The following is a 20,938-nucleotide window of genomic DNA, read 5'->3' as shown; positions in this document are numbered from 1 at the left end:
GTGTAATTCTTCAAATAAAAAACAACAAGTAAATAAACTTCATTTAATATAAATTATATTTTTTAAATGCGATATAAAAGATCTTTATTTCAACTGAATAGTTTTTCAATAGTGAAAAAAAGACACAGAAAATGGTCAATAAACAAGTTATATGTAGAGGTAAACCTGTGATCAACTTGTTAGACATCCATCACATTTGTAGATGGTGAGTTTTATAGTATTACTAGTTACTATTTTTAATTGAATTTTAAATCTAATATATTCAATTCGATTGCGACCGTTAATGAAAATGCCGGGAGCTGCTAAGAGCTAAAACAAGGACAAAACATGGACTTGTATTGGAGCTACAGAGTTCAGCAACACTGATAACAAGGGAATAACTAGCACACCTTTGTGGACAAATAATGCCAAGAACAAAACATTAGGCTTAGTCCTGGCACATAGAAGCTCATGGCGATCATTCCAGCCCAAGAGGAGCTCTGTAGGACCAATGAACTCAAGTCTCAACTCACTGTTTGTCACAGTGCTGTCTTGACCTTTTAAGCATATATTTGTATTGGGTATTGTTTTGATTGTTTTGTTTAAGGGCGTTATATAGTACTAACTTCAAAATATGGTCATGATGAGGGACTTACGGCATCTTGGAGAGGAAGACTTCAACATTTGAAACACGTGAGTGAGTCAGAAGAGTTGAAGTTTGCCCTTTAAATAAATCATTTCCTCTGAACTGCTCCTGAGGCGTGTTGAGCTTCAACCAATCAACAAAGCGCATCACAATATCCCCGCCCCTCACGATGACCTCACAGTCACGGGTCACTCTTCTCTCTTCTCATTGGTCAACTCTTCACCTCCGCCATTTTCAAACAGCAGTCATGGCCCCTTAGCCTTTGTATGCTAAATGTTGATTGATTCCCAACGTTCCTTTTTGCCCTTTAAAACACAAGTTCTCCCTTCGGTATCCCCTCGCTCTGATGGGGGGCCGCACCGGAGACCCCCACAAGACGGTCAACGACAAAAGACGAGCGAGTCTGTGGGACTTGAAGAGGAAACTTTCCTCTGAAGAAGAAGAACCTGATGTGGATAAAAGCAACACTTTGAGACGGTGAGTCAAAATGTAGTTTTTAATGTTTGTTTTTAACTTCTATGGCATACGCGTTTACTATTGAGTCGCACAAATGTGCACATGTATTAACCTGTTATAATGTGTGTTATTATCTGTCATGTCTAGCTGTGCTGGTTCACAGTGCGCATGCGTAGCAATTCCTCGTAATATAACTTAAAACAACAGTTGCTAAAGAATATGCGTTTAAAATACTCGTTTATTCAGCTTAAACCTCACACATCTACGAGTTTTAGAGCTCCAAAAAAAGAATCATTCGATTCATTCGTAGTATTGTCCTTTTATATGTATTTTTTATCTGGACTTCATTAAGGGTATTTTCTTTTTAAAGTGTTTTTCTAAATAAATGTTCGTAAATAAAAATGAAACATTACTAATAATTGTAATTATTAGTTTTTTACTTACTTACCTATTTGACACTACAGTCCAGTATGAGTCCATCAACAATGTCCACTAGATGTCAGCAAATTCTAAGTTTTAATGGTCTCCTGCCACGATTCCTGCTCTGAATCTAGAGTAAAGTTTAAGACAGTTCTCTGAGCACTATTACATTTAATCTGTATCATCATTTTTGAACGAAGTACTTTAGTATCTTAGCAGTGTTACATTGTTGTCGCTCCCCTTCATGGATTCAGGTGTTACCATCATTTTTACCTTATCTTGGTCATCCTCTTTCTACATGTCCAAACCATCTGACCACCAAAAATGTGACTTTATAATACTCCTCCCTGTTTCTCTTATCCACTAAAGTAAAACAAGTCACTTCTCTGCTTCTCGGACTCTAAACATAATCTCTTTCCCCTCACGTTGCTATTCTTTCATTCTTCTCTCCAGCCCATACCTCCATCTTCTCCTTACTCATAATTTAAAATCCCTATTTCATCAGCAAACATCATTGTCCATGAATACTTTTCTCTAAAATTTCCGCCACGACTGAGAGCCGGTCCCTTGACCTTACTCTGATCTACGGATGCAATTATTTGACATTTAATACAAATTTGATACTGTCAAATTGATTTTTCGGTTCAATTTGGTGATGTAGGCGAAGCAGGGAGGGTTGAAGTGGCAAACTTCCAAAATTTGAGTAGTGCGACAATTTGAACACTTTCAAAGAAGCTGATTGTGTATATAATTAGGTATACATAAGACGCACCTGTTTTACGCGTTCAAAACGTCTTTCCTTCGCTTGGATTTAATGCTCAACTTTTCCACCAAAAACTTGCTTAGCCGCCCTGTCTGTGTTTGTAAACAACATTGCCCACAATCTACTTTGAAAATCAGATGGTTTTGAGGATCTGAGGCATCTTTCTTTATAACACATGGCCAGAGATTAAAGCAGTCATTTGTGAAATATCTGTTTATCTAACTACAAGGGCCTTTCTTTGAAGCAGTACTTTTTAATGAACATTTCTAGTCTTCAATCAAGTTGCATCTGGACGGTTCTTTTGATCTGGATCTTCGAACCTTATATTTCTGGTCAAAATATACAGACGATTGATCTTGTCCGACCTATTTTTTAAGCCAGTGATGACGGTTCAAAATCGTTGGTTTGTTCAAAAGGTGTATAGTTTTTGATAACAATAGGGATATGCACCTTCTATTAAAATCTAAAACTATATATATTTTTTAAATAATTAGATGGCGATTCTAACTTTTTTGTGTTTGGGAATTTTTGTGTTTTCTTTCTTTTTAAGACATATCTACCTGCCGTCACTGCACACTGATAGGTTGAATGTCCCTTAAATGTGCACAATATGGGACTTTTAAAGGCTCCAATCGTCCATTGTCATCTACTGATCACTTTACAATAGGCAGCACTTATTCATACTCATATTCATGCCATTGATTTAAATTCCAAGGCCTTTTTGTTGTTTACTTTTATTGTTTTCACAAGTGACACTTATACTACTTTTTGTTCTGGTTTAATTATTCCAAAAGCAGTAAACAATAACTCTAAACAATCATCCCTTCTCTGTAATCCCCTTAATTCTGTGAGATCAGACAGAGTCCCAGGGCTCACTTATAAATAGATGACATTTATCTGTTAATTTTGGAGGTTGGCAGCATATACAACAACAGTTGCAGTGTGTTTATGTTGGATTTATTTGAAAAGTCTTTTCCATGTCGCATGCCAGTGCCGTACCTTGGCCCTGCTCACAGCCCAGCAGACTGAGTGGACAAACATGGAAAAACATCACTGAATACATGACCTCCACTACATAGTTTATGGGAAAAAAAAGACAAATGAAATGCCACACGAGAAAATATGAACCACGAAAATAAGTAAGTAATGTGTAAAGGTTATTACTAAAGCGCCTTTCTAGACCAGGGTCACAAAGCGCTTTAACAAACAAAAAACATATACAGCCAAAATGCATGCTTTGATTTAAAACCAAACAAATAAAGTCTTGATTTCCCATGTGATATTGGCATCCGCTATATGCCTCGCAGCGGAATCTCTGCCATTGCGTGTGTCGGGTGCCATGCACGTGCAGATTCAACAAAGGAAATAAACGGGGCAACTTGAAAGGCTGAAACAGTCTCTGGAATTCTGTAACCCAGACTGGGTTTAATTTGATTTTCAAAAGAGAGAAGTTGGCGTTGTGCGAATGTTTCGTGCTTGGCTGAAGGCTGGGCTCTTGTTTTGATCAAACGCATAATATTAATAAATAAACAACTTTGCCTCACCTGTTTTCCACCGTGAACGTCAACTGTTCCTATACTGAGGATTGTCAACCGTCCTTTTAGTAATGAAATTCCCTTAAACTCAGTAAAACTAGATAAGTAAGTAAGTCATTTTTATTTGTATGGCGCTTTTCGAGACCAGGGTCACAAAGCGCTTAAACAATCAAGATTTCAGAAGTTTCTGTTTCTCACTTTTCATTTCCACAACTTTAGATTCAGGACAAAACTAGATTCCAATTTTGTATGAAATACATTTGTATAAAGCATATTAAATGTATTCGGTGACCTTGATTTAAAATCAATGCTTATTACTTTGCTTATTAGTATGTCTATTGGCAATAGTCTGGCGATACGATCGGTATCACGATACAGGGGGAAATACGATATAAACATCAATATATATTCATAGTATTGTCGACTGTATCTTCGTAATCATCGCCGGGATCTAGTGGGATTTCAATGGTCCTTTAGCTGAGGATGACTGTCCTGCCACCTAGAGGCCACTGTGAGTAAATATTAATTGTAGTTTATTTGTAATTTAACACTTGATTGAAATATGAACTATAAAATAACTATGGGAACACATAAAATAGAAGTTGAGAGCCAACATTTTTCTCCAAAGTCCTGATATATTGCCATATTGATGTTTTCCAACACTCCTACTTATCACCTCCACATCTTTTGTCTTTGGTTCTCAAACAAAAATGTTTGTTGCTCCATCCTCACTCACATTTTACACTGTAACAAAATGAACATGCCACCATTTGCCAGCTTTTTGACATCTTCATCCTACTATACATGTACATATACATCAAAGGTAGTTCAGGTAGATACGTCGCTGAAACGATATATTTAAAAAAAAAAATTGAATTTCAACAATATGGTTATGATTGTTTGAACTATTTAAACTTTAAAGAGTATGTTTTTTACGGTAATGGCATTTTAAAGTAATACAAGACATTGCATTAATAAAATAAAGTGGGTTCAAGAGTTAGTTGTAACTGCATGCGGACTCTTGCCGTTGATGAGTCAAGAGAGCGCAGGAGTGTACTCTAAATATTTGGGTTCCGCATTGGTGCTCCTGTACTATTTTTGTAACCGTTCATGTCAACCTTATCGATCCAAACATGTCTCCCCTTCTTATAAACATGTTCTATACACAAAAGACCATCTTTTTTTAAAATCCAGGAAACCACTTATTTTGCCTTTTACTCTCAGGGTATTCTTTTTAGCTTTCTACACACTGACAGTCATGTTCAGGGTGGGTTGCTGCCAGAGTAGGTGTTACCTGGCTCTAACAAACAAAGGTGGAGCTTCCTGTGATGGTTATCAACTGACTCATTAACCAAACCTCTCTAGACATACCTTTTGGTTTCAGTAGCTCAAAGGACCTTTGTCTCCCGGAGAGAGACAGTGACAAATATTGACGATAGTGGCATTTATCTAGTTTCCCACCAGATTTTCGGCTAACAGTTGTGTAACAAAAAAGAATCTCCAACTTCAATTTTGCTCTACAGATGACTAATGTGAGGATACAAATGGAATGTATTCTAGATCAAGTTCAATTCTTGTGAAAATCTTATAGTAGCGCTGTTTTGTACATGTATAGTAGCATGATAAGCTTAGAGCAGTGTGACCATGACAAGATTGTAAATGGTTTTATTTATTTAGTGTTGAAATTTTCATAAGCATTCTCAGTTTAAAATCATCCAGAAAAATATTGAATACATTTTGAATTGGTTCCATTTAAATAGACTCTTATATTACAAGTCGGTCGAAAAGAGACCATTTTCCACAACACGCCTTTTCAAGGTATGCTTTTGTGGTTGGGAGAAATGTTCTTTAATTGTGTCTTACAAAAAGTTGTCTTCCCTATTTTATGAGTAGTTTTTTTGTTGGTCAACTGATTCGATGATTTCTCTTTTTTTCTCTTTTATCGACTCATGGTTTTGTACTTTAAATACTTTATTATTTCCAATCTAGGAAATGATGAGTGCATGTCTGTGTATATACATGTCATATTCAACAAGTTATTTAACTGGTTGTTACAAGCCAGGTCATCATGAGGCACCTCGGGAATGTTTAATAGTTGTGAGATTGTTTATTAACACGGACATCCCGACAATGTAAACGACTTCTGTACACTCCCTGTGAGCAGTCATTACTAGACATTACATAAGTTGCCAAAACCAGTCGCCTCGGATGTCTCACTAACCTATCCGTCAGATGCCGACAGAGGCTTCAGATGAACCCGTAGAACTTCCAGCATGTGTGTGGAATTTGTCTCTGTTAATGGTTGCATCACTGTGGCCGGAGAGTCAATTTGTCACTCTTGTGTGCGGGAAGCATCTCGGGAATCTGACAGTGGATTAATGAGTGTTGTAATTACATTTTATGTTTAGAACTCTCTTAACAGTCGTCAGTGTTTAAACATAGTAGCGGAAGCTGTTGAGATATCACAAGGCAACTACAGTTAGTATTATTTATTTAGTTAATCTCTTTTTTGGAAAGTTATAAAGGCCCAGTAATACAGTTTAACCTTAACACATAATGCTACCGCTACAAACTGCTACAATAATGCTTTATTTCCAACTACACTTCAAGGACATTTTGAATGCCTTACTCATCTACAGTGTTAGCTACATTTATGCAGAGGTAAACAGGTATCTTTGTTAACTATTATACATCAGTTATAATGAATCCAACATTAAATAGAGACGTTTTATGACAGAAAAACATGGGAGGTTGTAATTAAATTTTTTTTGTTGTCTAAATCCAAATTGAACATGTCTGTTACAGGGTACTAAAGATAAAATAAATTGCTTAGATTAGATAAAACTTTTCCCTTATTAGTCCCAAATGTTTTTGTTTACAGCAGCATCAGGTGAAAAGAAAAAAAATACAATAAGCAAAAGCACACAAGAAAACAAAAAAATTTACAAAATACTTAAATAAGAATACAATAAAATGGAATTATAGATTGAAAATTTGTTATTTCACATTGTACAGTATATACAAAAATACAAAATGGTTCAATATTTACAAAAGTCCCGGTCATTAGCAGTCATTTTCAAGTCGACAGGAGAGAAAACAGGCCGTTTTTAAGCAATATTGGATTCACATGAATTGAAAAGACGTCATGAATAACTAAGCCGCTTGTTTGACTCCCACAGTTGACATCACAGGCCCACCTGTGGTGACCTTTGACCCACAACCCACCTCCCTGAACACCCAAGAAGCCCCTCTCCGTAGCCTTTGTTGTCCCACGGCTCATGCGGCAGTCAGAAGCTATTTATTCAGAACAAATTACAGTACAAGTGCCGCGTGTACCACCAACATGGGTGGTCCGGGCCAGCGCTCTAGAACTTGGGAGTTAATTAGTGAGAGCTGGTGGCAATTTAACCCAAAGAGTGCTGGTCTGTCTGCTCTCTTTCTCCACCTGAAACGTTTGAGGTCGCGCTAGTTTTATAAGCGTCTGCAGAAGTTACAGTGTCGTTAACTGGCTCTGGTTTGATCGTCGGGTGGTTGAACCTCTCGACTCAAGGCCAATGTGGCAATTTGTTTTACATGCGTCATATTTTATTGGCCTGACACATGTTTAAGGGCAGGTTTGTGAAGTGGTTAGTGCTGTCACCTCACAACAAGAAGCCCCTACGTTACTCATGGAAGTTCAGTATCTCCGAGGAGTAGGAGGCTTGGCGAGCTGTGATGTCTTGAATTACAACACCCCGAGTCCTCCCTCTAGCATCTCTTATCTGAAATGGCACTCGCCGATGTCTCCATCTCAGTTTTGTTTTGTTGAATATAGGAGGTCAGTTTGACCAGCAGAAATAATAAAATAAAAAAAAAAGGTCTCTCCGACCACAACCTGAAAACAAGACTAAACTGGATGTGAGTCAAACTGCTGGTCAGTTCATGACTATATCATATCAGACTGTTTATATGATTTGAATAGTCAGATTGAGTCAAGATCAGTTGCCTGTTGCTCATAGTTGCCTTTTCTTAAAATACAAGCAGGTGGAAACATGTCCTTATTTAGGAATAATGTCACTCATTGATCATCAGTAGGTTCTAAATGCAGTCACTTAATTTACTTAAATGACTACAAATTTGCTGCTGATGATAAGGTTCCAGGGTTGAGTCAGTACTTTGGTGACTTGGGTCAGTCTGTCAAACTGAGCCTGAGAAACCTGGGTGTAGTATTTGATAAAGACATGTCTCTATTAAGACACTGCAGAAAACTGAGCAGAAACTCTACATTGGCTCTGAGTTTCTTTTAGGATCGATTTTAAAATTCTGGCAAAGCTCTTACTTTCAGACCTATTCATGGTCAGTCTCCTCCTTACATCAGTGATCTGATCCAGCCTTACACCCCAGCTCGGGCTCTGAGGGCTATGGATCAGAATATGATGGTTCTGCGCACACGTTGCTCCTAAGCTTTGGAACGATCTTCCTCTCCCTCTGTTTCTTGATGGGGTCTACTGACTCCTTCAAGAAACATTTTTATTTGTCCAGGCTTTTCCCTGATTGTCTGGGACTCCTGTGTTTGTCTTATGTGTCTTGGCCCTTTATAGTATATATTTTAACAGTGTATTGTTTTTGATTGTTAAAGCCCTTTGTGACCCTGGTCTAGAAAGACAATTTACAAATAACCATTACTTACTTACTTACTTACAAATTTACACATGCCTTGGAAAAAGTAAATACCTCAGGAGAACTTCGAGACCATCATGTGATTTTTTTTTTTTCCCCCTATTATTATTATTGGATCATCTATATTTTTCACAACATGTTTTCACCACAATGTTAAAATAAATCTACTTGACAAAACAAGTAATCATAAACATTCTTGGTTGTAAAGTAGATTTCTTTTAACATTGTGGTGAAAACATGTTGCTATATTCTTATTAGGTCTGGAAGATTCAACATTATTTTCTATAAAAGTACAATACCAGTAATAGCATATGATTGTATACAAATAAAAGGTGTTATCAGTCTAAAAAAAGCTGAAATATAAACATGGTCATTGCTTTAATATTTGAAATCAAATTGGTCAGATTATGAGCACAATAATTACCCCTTATTTACAGGAGACTGCCAACCTTCCTCTTCATGACAGTTTTACTGACCACAACTGTGACGGAATGATCTTGCACCGTGTTTGTCCGAGTTAGTCAATAACTTGAGTTGTATTTTGGTCGTGGTGACAGGTGCTCTGTGGTAAGCATTTAAAAAAAATTCTTAGTGTCACGATCCATCTTGAGTCGTTATAATTAACACTTTGTTAGGAATCCTCAAACCACAATTGTAATTACGGTCATAGCGGCCTTGGTTCCAGCACAGTCTTCCCGAGCCGTCATGATGTCACGTCCAGTCGGAGTCGGGGGTCAGTGAGTCGGGCAGCTGCCGGTCAGACCGAGTGTCCGTCAGAGGGACAGTCGCAGCAGAAGCTGACCAGCAATGACTGGAATGACACGGCTTATAATCGGCGCTGGTCGAACACACGCCGAACAAGTGTTTCTAAGCAGCTCGGCATTCCTCGGACGCCGATGCCTTTTTAGGACTCCTAAGTCCGAGGACATCCATCTTCCCGCTACAGCAGCCTTAGGACAGCGTTTATGACAGTGTGTAAGCAAAAGTAGGTTATGATTCAAAGTGTTACCATAAATGTGAGAGACTACTTAACCGTATCTCAACATCTCTTCTGCTCTTGTGATTTTTACGAGTGTGTTCGGTGATGTTCAAGCCCAGCAAATGTCGTACCTGACTCTTTTATGTGCCGCTTTCTTACCGCTGTGTTGACAGCGGAAACGGATGAGTATAAAAGATTTTAGAAACTGGGGTGAATCGATAAATCACAATGAGCACATTTTATTTTTGACTAGCTGGTCATGTCCAAAGTCCGACTTGGGGCCTATTTGTGGCCCTTGATCTAGTTCAGCTTACAGGCTTTGACAAAGAGAAACTAACATTTCTAATTTTCTATAGATTTCTTTAGTAAGTAAGTAAGTAATTTATATTTGTAGAGCGCTTTTCCAGACCAGGGTCACAAAGCGCTTAAACAATCAAAACAATACCCAATGAAATATATACTTAAAAGGTCAAGATAACACAGAGAACAACACATTATTCATTCCAAGATGCTCTGAGCTGTCTTACAGTCTCTGATGAAAAAAAAATGTTAAAGTTATTAAGACAAGACTCCTTGAGTTAAATAGCTTTTTTTTCCCATGTGTTTTGACCGTCACAATCATTTATTTACCATTCTAAATTCCTTTTTGTAACACTCAAAGTTATTTGATTTCTTATTGTCTAAAATGGCTTAAACAGCTGCTTCCCACTTGTTTATTTTCACAGCATTAACAATGGCTCTTGTTATAAAAGGTTGAGACACTCTATAGCTCAGATCAATATGTATTTATTTCTGTTTAATGGTAATGCACAGGGTTTCTGAGTCCATTAAAAAGCATGGGGAAAGAAATCATGGAAGGTTTTTTATTGTCCTATTTAGGTTGCATCTATCCAGGTCATCTCCATCCATCATTTTCACTATGTGTGAGTAGGAGTGTGTTTTGTAGTTGTAGATTTTAGATGGCAAACTGTGACTCAAAATGTCACCTCACAGGGTGATTCTGTCTTCATGGAAAATGTATTTAGTTATTAACTTTGATGGTGGTCCATGTTACCATCTGGATACACGAGAATTGTACGTTTTTTCACTCTCTGTGGTCCCTCACTTTCTTTCTCTCTTTCTTCTTTCTTACCTTCTTTCTTTCTGTGTCGCTCTCATCTCATTTTCTCCTGTTGAGCTCATTTCTTTCAATAAGATTTGACATGCTAATAAACATATACAATCAGTGCTCTTTGAGTGCTTTTCTCTAGTTCCTAATTTTTTTTTTCATAGAGCACTTTACATAGGGTACTTTCGTAAATGTTTAGTTCTTTTTTTTAATGTCTACAGATTAAAGTCTCCAGCTGAACCACACTCATTGACATTAATAAAACACTAAACTGCTTCACAAGGGTCTTTGATGTCTTTTTATTCTGTGAGTGTAATGTTTTTCATTGGCATTTAAGAAACCTCATTGTTAACAATTTACAATCATGGAGGTTTGGGGATGCTCTTTGATTCAACTGAGGCCGGTTAAGTTTCACAACAGAAACCGAATGTGCTGTGAAGGACGACCAACAAGTTTTGCATTCCAAGTCCATCAATGAAGATTGATAGATGACAAACCAAATTGAAGCTGTATATAGTGATCAAGCTTCAATGAGAAACAAGTGTTTTTTTGGAGAAACACGCCTCTTAAAAACTCAATACTTTTATCTGGACTGGTATCAATTTGTTACTCAAAATGTTTTTAACTTACTTTAAACTTCCATGGAAAAGATTCTGGTCAGTGTCATACTCCTCCTTAAAAGGTCAAAGGGTCTTTGACAACCGTCTTCTTGGGAAGTGGAACAGGGGTGATCTCACCATTGACTTGGGGGGGGGGGGGGGGAGTGTTATCAGTCAGCGTGGGTGGGAGAGCGGAGGCCAGCTCCACCATGTTGAGGCTGTGGTAGGTAATTGGAGTGGATGTTTTCTCTGGACACACTGAGTCACAGTTTCTCTTCTTATCACTCTTTGAAGCCAGTTAGTCCAGGATTTAGCTCGCTCTCAGCCTGTGGGAAGGTCAGAGCGGGTCATCCGACCGTGGCCTCTTCAAAAGCTTGTTTGACTTGTGCAGTCCACGTGGTGAACTTATCAGCATCCATCACACTGCATGTGTTGCTAAAAGCTCCTTTTTGTATGATTGCACAGGTCACTGCGGAGAGGAAGCTCCTTCTCCTTTCTTGCGCCGGCATCACAATGGGACTTCAGTCTGGTGAGTTCAAGCGTCTGGTTTTTCAATCTGAAGATCAGCTCACGTTTTTCACACAACCACAAACACACAGCCCAGAAAGCCTTCGTGCTTGTGTTTCAACCCCGGATAACACATTTCAAATACCAGTTTTAAAAAGCTCCTGGTTGACAAGTCGCCCATATAGATTTCCCGAACACCTAAATATTATTTATACCAGTTAAATGGACTATATAGATACCGTGTTTTCTTGACTATAAGTAGCTCCAGAGTACAAGTCGCACCAGCCATAAAATGCATAATAAAGAAGGAAAAAACGTATATAAGTGGCACTGGAGTATAAGTCGCATTTTTGGGGGACATTTATTTGATAAACTCCAACACCAAGAACAGACATGTCATCTTGAAAGGCAATTTAAAATAAAAATAGAATAGAGGCAACAACAGGCTGAATAATTGTACGGTATGCTTACGTTACATGACACAACTGAGAACGTGCCTGGTATGTTAACATAACATATTAAGAGTTATTCAGATAACTCTAGCATAAATAACATGCTAAGAAGTTTACCAAACCATCCATGTAACTCCAAATAACTAAAATCCAATGAAATCTTCATCCTCGGTGTCACTTTTAAACAACTCCACTAATTCCAGAGGTAGAAGACGCAGCGCTTCCTCTTCTATGTCGAAATTATCAACACAGGCCTAGAGCGCCCTCTTGCGGTTTAGTGTGAAAATAACATGTGAAATGATATACCGGTAATAATGTGTTGATAATTTCACACATAAGTCGCTCCAGAGTATAAGTCGCACCCCCGGCCAAACTATGAAAAAAAAACTGCGACTTATAGTCCGGAAAATACGGTAATTAAATATAGCAGAAGCGCACAGTACAATGAAGAACATTCCAGCTCTTCTTACACTGAAGCATTTGAAGGATTTATTTTCCTGCAGCGATGATCTTTCCATCAAATTAATTATAATAACCAAGAATAATTTATGATATATTAATAAATGAAACTACGATCAATCATCATATCTCTTCTTGCTTGTTTTCTTGACAGATCCATCCATAAAGTAGTTGTTTTACTCAAAAGGGGAAAAGATATATGAAAGTAAGGAAGTAAATAAAGTTATCTTAAATTGTTTATTGTTAACTTTATTTGGTATTGTGTAGAGTTGAGGGAAAAAAAACCCCATCTTTTCTGACTTACTTTCATGATCCAAATGTCGAAGACTTCCTCTCCAAGATGCAGTCAGTCCCTCATCATGACTCTGGGCCTGCCGTGCAGACTGCAGCGCACACTCCAGCGCCTCTTCCCGTCACGACAACATGTTTTGGCTTTAAATTGCGCCTCAAGAGTTTACAACAAAGTCTCGGAAACAGTAGCCCTGCTCATTGTCACGGCAGTGCAAGGCAGCTCTTCGCTGGCTCAGGTCCACTGTGACCGCCAACAACCTTCCAGACTGCAGGGAAAACACAGTGTTTTGCTGCTGCTTTACTATTTAGAGGACTTGACTTTGATGGAGAACCCATCACACGATATTGCCGTTTGTTTTTACCTCATTGTCTTTACCTGCTCTTTTTGCTGTTTAGTTATAATGTTTACTTATAGTGTGGTAAATACAATCCAAACCTAGTATAAACAACACTTTTACTGTAAGATCAAATTCAGATGTGTGTAGATAAGTAAGGAAACGTAATATTAAATTGATCATTTGTCTTACCTGATATTTATAAGACTACTTTAACTTCATTGTTTTGGCTCAGACATGGCACTGGCTGTGTCACAAATTTTCCAAATAGTTGCTTTAATTGTTTGAGTCTCAAATGGTTTTTCAGGAATCTTGCCGGTTTCAGAGACACTTCAGCGAGCATGTATATGGAAAGCAAAAGATCGAAACTAGAGGTAAAAAACCTTGAGGGGCTACCTGATCTCTGCATACTTAGGTCAGTCTGTCAAACTGAGCCTGAGAAACCTGGATGTTGTATTTGACAAAGACATGTCTCTAGTTCAACACTGCAGAAAACTGACTAGAAACTGTTTCCTTCAACTGAGCAAAATCTATAAATTTAGGAAAATGTTGTCACAACATGATCTGGAGTTTATAATCCATGCGTTTGTGTCTTCTCGCCTGGACTATTGTAACAGTTTGTTTTCATGTCTTAATAAGAAGGAGCCAGCAGTTAATACAAAACTCTAGTAGAAGAACTCACATTTCCCGATCCTTAAAACTCTTCACTGGCTTCCAGTTTCTTTCAGGATCAACTTTAAAATTCTTGTTCTTATTTTCAGATCTATTCATGGTAAAGCTCCTTCTTACATCAGTGATCTGATCCAGCCTTTTTTTCTGGAATTCCTGTGTTGTTCTCTGTGTTATCTTGACCTTTTAAGTGTATATTTTATTGGTCCCTGGTCTGGAGAAGCGCTCTATAAATACAATTTACGTACTTACTTACTATCAAGATAATTGGAAGAATATAATGTCTGCAAATTACAGTATAGAATAGTTGTAATTGCAGCAACACCCCACAGTTAGCATGTGCATTTGTTGTGTTGGTTTTCTCTTCCTGGAAGCTTAAAAAACTCCCTCCAGTACATTAGCCATGATGGAAATGAAACAACTGTAGTCTCCAATCCTCTCCCACAAAGCGGTTTGGTGGTCATGTGGAGATGAGCAGTTCCCAAGGATGGGTTGCATTAAGATCTCCGTTAAGGTAAAAGCTAGAGCATCATACAGAGCATAACACCGCTCGAGTCATGACTGTTTATTAGAGGAAATGTTTCAAAATAAATTAAAAATGTTACATAATGTTGCTGTAAAGGTAAATGTAAAATTTACAGTTTGAAACTTCTCGAACTAGATGTTCCAAAATGTAGGCCTGGTAAATGAGGTAGTAGGCACAGTCCAGTCTAACTAAAGAAAGATACGATTCACGTTGTCACCCTTGCATTATAAGTATTATTAGTAAAGTAAGTATAGAAAGTGAGAATTAAAAATCATTATATGCAAGCATTGATAATATTACTTTTATTCAGTTCGACTAACTAGAATCGTGAGAAGAAAATCCAGTTAAATACTAGAAACCTCAAAAAGAAGGTCATTGACGTGTTTTACCGTCACAATAGCCCAATGTTTTTGCTTTGTTTCTCACGTCACCAGTAATTGCTGGCGTGAACATTCATGGTAACCAAAGTACCACATTGGCAAATCCCATTTGCAGAGCCTTTCAAGTGTCCTGGAACATTCCAGAGATGACACCGAAAACAGGACTATTACAGTCACCGAGGTATGCATGCCATCACAGCAAGAATAGTAGATGTAACGATGTGGCTGAAATTGTATCATGTAATTGTAGGAGGGACAATTTGTGGCCATGTCTCAGGCTGAATGTTTTGGAAAAAGTTTAATTTTCTTTAAAACTAGGTTGCTTTAAAATTACTGTAAGAGGTTCTAATGTTCTAATAAGGCCATTGTCTGGTGACAGAGTGCTACTTTTGGTGGTGAAAATCCAGACTACTCAAGATTACCCTCCCAAAATACCACACATTACAAGGATGTATTAGGGGCAGTAGGTTCTGATTTAATACCACATGAAAAACCTATTACTTTTATTTACCCTTTTTTTTTTTTTTTACCATGGGGGGAGTAAAACATTCCAACGACGACATCTGACTCCAAATAAAACCAAGTAATCTCTTTCCTTGAGCTGGTGATCTGATGACCTAAAAAAGTATTGAGTTCAGATTTCTATCTCCTCTGTTTATAACTGAGACTACATTGTGTTGTTAAATTATTCTTCAAAAAGAGAATATAATACAAACAAATTATTCAATCAAGGTTGCATTTTTTGGGGAACACTCTAAGTATTTTTGTCTCAAGATTTTGTAAAATTGTTCCTGAATCAAGACCATACCACTTATTCTGTCTGAGACACCATAAACTACAAACGTTAGCAAGTTTTATACTTCTCTAATAGTTTTCTATAAAAACAGCCATCCACTGCCAGTATTGACAGTAAGGGTATGTCCAACTAGAAACTAGAACTCAAGGCACTGTTCTGTTTCTGCCAACTAATTATGTCTGGCCAAAGATTCAAATACTGTGGGTAAGAAATTATTTTAAAATGAGCTTTTTAGATCATTTAACTACACCCAATGATGCTGACACCATTTTAATAGCTAAACTATTCATGCTTACACAGGAACTAAGAAACAAAAATACATTTTGTTTGTTTGTTTATATTTGAAACTGAAAATAGTACTTTTTTTTAAATTTATTTCCTAAATGGCCTGGATACCAAACCAGACACACACTAGTCCCCATTTGTTTATGCTGGTTGTAGCTTATTGTAAGTAAGTAAGTCATTTTTATTTATATAGCGCTTTTCCAGACCAGGGTCACGAACAATTAAACAATCAAAACAATATTCAATAAAGTATATACAGTACTTTAAAGGGCAAGTTAAACATTGTCCATTTCAACTTCCCAATACACAAGTATGTCCAACTACAAAAGCACTCCTCTGCCTCACCACTAATTTCAATTCAATGTCATTGCCCCACATTCTTTCTTTTTTAAAATAATTGAATAATTACGATCTGGTCATCTGTCATATTTAGAATTTAAAAATATATATATAACCATTTTGAGGTGAACAGTCAGTTGTAGGATATGGATTATTTTGATATGAATGCAAAATAAGAACGTTGGTCAACATTCTTTAGCAGTATAAGCTTACTCGCATACTTACTTACTTACTATAATATATCAATTTTAAAGGCTTTTTTAATAGGAGTGTTCTAATCCTACTTGGCCCATGTGAGCAAGTATTTTTACCACAGCACATAGTTGCTCTCTGATATATGTCGCACTCGATCTCAAAGGCGACTCATAATAAAGAACTCAGGTTCCCGGCCAGCTCTTTCATTCCAATTTACATCTGTGTGTGTTTCTAATATCTTCATTAATGTCTTATTGAGTAGCTCCCTCAGGGCTGAATTGAGGCCGGTTCACTGCCAAACTCTGGCTAAATGACGCTCTGATTCCTGACCAAGTATGATAATGGCTTACAAACCCCGCTCACATTGGTCGATCGCTGGAGCTTTACAGTCGGCATTAAAACGAGACACAGTGATTAGAAGCAGAAAAAGAGATTAGACCATTGGATGCTGAAGGCCGAGGCATTCATTACATGGTTTAGAGACGCTTGGAACTCAACCCGCGGCTCATGTGAGGGGTTGACGAGAGGAAGTAAAAGCACTTTTTTTTACGGAGAAAGGAGTCAAACAACTCCATATCACGTGCCAGCCCACTGCCTTTGATTTGAAAACGTGCACGGATTAGCTCATCTGAATCAACACATGGATTTCATTAGCTCGCCTTTACAGTTTACTTTTATCTTTCTTTTATATAAACGCCAAGTGATAAAGGAGTCATGCAAGTGTCTTCGCTTCTCTTATCTCAGACCCTGCCACTTAAGGAAGAAGGTTTTTAAAAAATGTTTAGCCAGGTCTTTTTTGCTTTGATGTCGCTGAGGGGGGATTGTGTTTCACCTTATTTCATTCGAAAGGTGGGGGGGGGGAGAGTTGGCCCGGACAGGAACCCTGGAAGCAGGCGAAGCGAGCATTCTCCGGGCGCTTGGTGCATTCTCTCAGACTCCATCAGGCCTCGCAGAGTTTTCAGATCTTGAATCAGCTTTCGAGTCCGATGCCAAGGTGAGGCACATCAAACCAGACAGCAGCCTGCTGGAATGTGGAGGTATTAAGTAGGATTCTGAAGTATCCTCCTGACTTGTGCATCTGATAAACAGCATTCCAGCTTTTATCAGAGAATTTGATCTATTGTGGCTGTTGGCAGCAGCAACATCAATTCCAAGTTTTTGATTATTCTGGGATGGAAAAGAGGAATTACCTGGGGTGGATAGATACTAATTTACAAGTAATCATCGGCTTACCTTAACATCTGTTTCCGAACCGTCAAAATAATGGAAAAAGCTTTTATATTTGAATATATAAAGTCCTTGAGTAGAATCATTTTTTAACGGGAAGATTTTTTCATCTTGAAGTAAAAAAAATCTTGAAGTCTTACCACAGATTGAAAAAAAAATTCTGAATTGCTCCTACAATTGATTCTAGTCAGTTTAATAAAATCTCTTTCATGGAACAAAAACTAGTCCAAGTTGGTTACATGGATAGAAAATGTTTTTTAAAAATCAATATGCGTTTCTTTCCTGCTTGGCTATTCATGTTAAGTTTTGTTTTTTTATTATTGTACAGTTTTTTTTAGCAACTGTTCAAACAGAAAAGATAAAGAGTTATTAAAAAACAAAATGTTTAATTGTGAAAACCAACAAGACATTTAACATACCAATATAAATATAAATTGTAATTTACAGGAAATGCCTCTGACCTTTTTAATTCAAATACTCACAAAAAATTACACTCAATGCCTTAAGCCATTAGCTACTGTATTCATTGACAACTGTCAGCACTTTAGACAGTTACCTTAACATTTTGTGTTTTGCAAAGTGAGATGGTCAATGGTCGCACTGTGGTTTTCTAATAAAGGATAAACTGACCAAGACTTGCGTTCATTTTATTCCTTGATGGCCATATAAGGTATCGTTTGCTCAGAAAACAGAATTTGACTTGAGCAGAAATCACTTTAAATTAGATTTAACACGAAGAAAGAGGCTTTGGCAAGTAAAATGTGTAGACACCTTGTTATAGCAATGCCTTGGTTCTTGTCTGAACCCAGCATGTCCAAGTCCACTCCAGCCAGCTGCCTCATTACTCTGCAAATACCAAGCACTTTGATGCTGCAGCTGTTCTTACCTGGACCCAGGCCTTTCTAAATACCCGATAACACATGTCCACTAAAATGTAATTTAGTTGGTGATTTTAAAAGCCTTCTCTGATCTCTTACAGGCTTTTCTTATGGAATACTAGGTGAATGTGGTAATGCTGCTGTCAATCACATTGTCCAATCAGTTTTTACCATCACACATTATTCACATGTTTTGAAATATGAAGTTTTGGAGAAACACGTAATGTGTGGAAATTGGTTTGATTGGAATCCAAGCTGGCACCACCTACATTAACGTCACTGCAGAGTTGACATAAATGTATTGGCTGAACTTGAAGAAGACATCTAGAGTCTTAAGATTCTGAAAGGTGCTTGCTTGATAAGAGTTGAACTTATAAAATCCTACTTACCCTTTCTCTGAAAAAACATACACCGATATACATTGATCACATACTGTAAATGCCAAAAAGTCAGCAGAAGACATCAAGAAATCTTGTAACCGGATATATCCTCTTAAAAAAAGATTCACCATTGTCTGACTTGAAGAATAGCTAGTCAATCAATATTTTTAAAATTTGTATCCATAATATCTATCCATTGAAAGCTTATAAACTATTAAATCAAGAATTGTAGAGATTAACTCTTGTGATATCCCAGGGTCAAGGTGACCCGAAAGCCAGAAAACGATGTGTGTTCGGGTATCCCTTGTGTAGTCTCTGGGTACAGGTGAACGACTTCCCTGGCCTCCAGAAATCATATGATGGAGGTCACCTTGCCCTAGACACAACACAAGGGATTCCACAAACACATTTTGCGGACCTTTGGTTCACCTTGACCCTGAGGTAATACAAGGGTTAAAGGAGTAGGATGAAGAACAATGTAAGATTTTTGTTTTGTTTTTACGATGTCTTTTTAAACCTAAGATTTCCTCTTACTTCTGTGCTAAATTAGAAGTGTGTTCCATCTTTACGGGAAATTTAAGCAAGACATTCCCACTTAACACTTAATTATATGCCAATCATTATACTCTTTATGTTTCGTGTTCATTTCATGTCATCTTTCCCCACCATTTAGATTTATGGGCTAGAAGTAAGCATCAAATTCCAAACTAAAGGAAGTTCTCATTTTCACACCATCTGAGTTTGAACTTCCACCCTCAGGCCTGCGTTGGTGACATCATGGTGTGTGTCAGCTGAAGATCATTTAGTGTACATGTGACTGAGCAACGGAAGAGCAATTCTGATGATAAGTTCCGGATTTTATGGCTGTGTCCTCACATGTCTTTCAATACAGAGTCCTGATGTCTTAATCTGGTCACACACTGTACTGGAAGTTGTTTATTAATGCAACCATCTTAAGTGACAGTTACGTAAGTAAGTAATCAAGTAATTGGAAATGTGATTTTTCAAACCAGGGTCACAAAGCGCTTTAACAATCAAAAACAATACACAGTTAAAATGCATCCTTTAAAAGACCAAGATAACACAGAGACAAACACAGCAGCCTAAGTTCCTAGGTTTAGAGCTTTTTCTCAGTTGAAGGAAACTGTTTCTGGTAAGTTTTTGCAGCGTCTTTGTCAACACCCAGGTTTCTGGCCTGAGTCACCCAAGTACTGACTCAACCCCTTTTGTCATCAGGCGCAATAACCCGAGCTTCAGTTTTGTCCACATTTAGCTGCAAAGTGTTTTTACTTAGCAATTGTTTGATTTATAGGAAACAATTGACTAAGCTGGTCAGCCTCTTGGGCTCAGTTGGGTCAAATGAGCAGTGGACCAGAAATGTGGTAAAAAAAACAAAAAAACATCAGGAAATCTCTGAATGATTTTACCCATCGAATCAAACACAGCAAAAATAATAAAGGACCCAAAACAGAACCTTGAGGGACTCCACACAACATATCGGCTGATTCAGACCTTATTTGATTGGCAGATACACTGAAACTGCGCCCACAAAGGTATGATGAGAACCACTGCATCCCCGAGTCTTCTCGGCAGGATCTGGTGATGAACTCTGTCAAAGGCTGAGGACACATCTCAGAGAACCAGAACAGGTCACTGGACACTTTCTGTAAAGCTGTCTCCGTAGAGTGATGTTTGCGGAAGCCAGACTGAAACTTGTCATGGATGTCGCTCTGTTCCAGGAACAAAAACAGCTGCTCAGAGACCACCTTCTCTAAGACCTTGGACAAGAATGGAGCTCAGAAATAGGCCTGAAATTACTGAGGTCAGTTGGGTCTAAGCCTGGCTTTTTCAGTTTACTGCTCTGACATGATTCAAAACTTGTTAATGGTCAAATAATGAACTGGGACTTAAAACTTTTCACAAACTGTGACTCCAATACGATTTACTTCTTAAGCTTAAGAAGCTTAAGTTTGGGTTCCAAACTCAAAGTTCTTGTATCAAATATTTATTGTGCATTTACATTTATTCTATGCTGCTCATAATAACTGTAACATGGAGACTTCCAAACATGTAAA

At 37.7% G+C, this 20,938-nt stretch overlaps 1 protein-coding gene across 1 annotated transcript in view; it reads left to right on the top strand.

Annotated features, from left to right (window-relative positions):
• Nucleotides 1-936: 936 nt before the first annotated feature.
• The window catches only part of net1 (neuroepithelial cell transforming 1), a 38,479-nt gene continuing 18,477 nt past the window's right edge, over nucleotides 937-20,938 (top strand). Inside the window, exons 1-2 of the mRNA XM_087787337.1 lie at nucleotides 937-1,102; nucleotides 11,610-11,673. Of these exons, the coding sequence (XP_087643463.1) occupies nucleotides 972-1,102; nucleotides 11,610-11,673 (195 nt within the window). The 5' untranslated portion in view covers nucleotides 937-971. The remainder of the gene's footprint in view (nucleotides 1,103-11,609; nucleotides 11,674-20,938) is intronic.

Source organism: Callionymus lyra, chromosome 3 (genome assembly GCF_982586985.1).
Source record: "Callionymus lyra chromosome 3, fCalLyr1.hap1.1, whole genome shotgun sequence".
Taxonomy (NCBI): Eukaryota; Metazoa; Chordata; class Actinopteri; order Syngnathiformes; family Callionymidae; genus Callionymus; species Callionymus lyra.
Note: the sequence above shows the minus strand (reverse complement) of the source record. Positions and strands in the feature narration are given on the sequence as shown.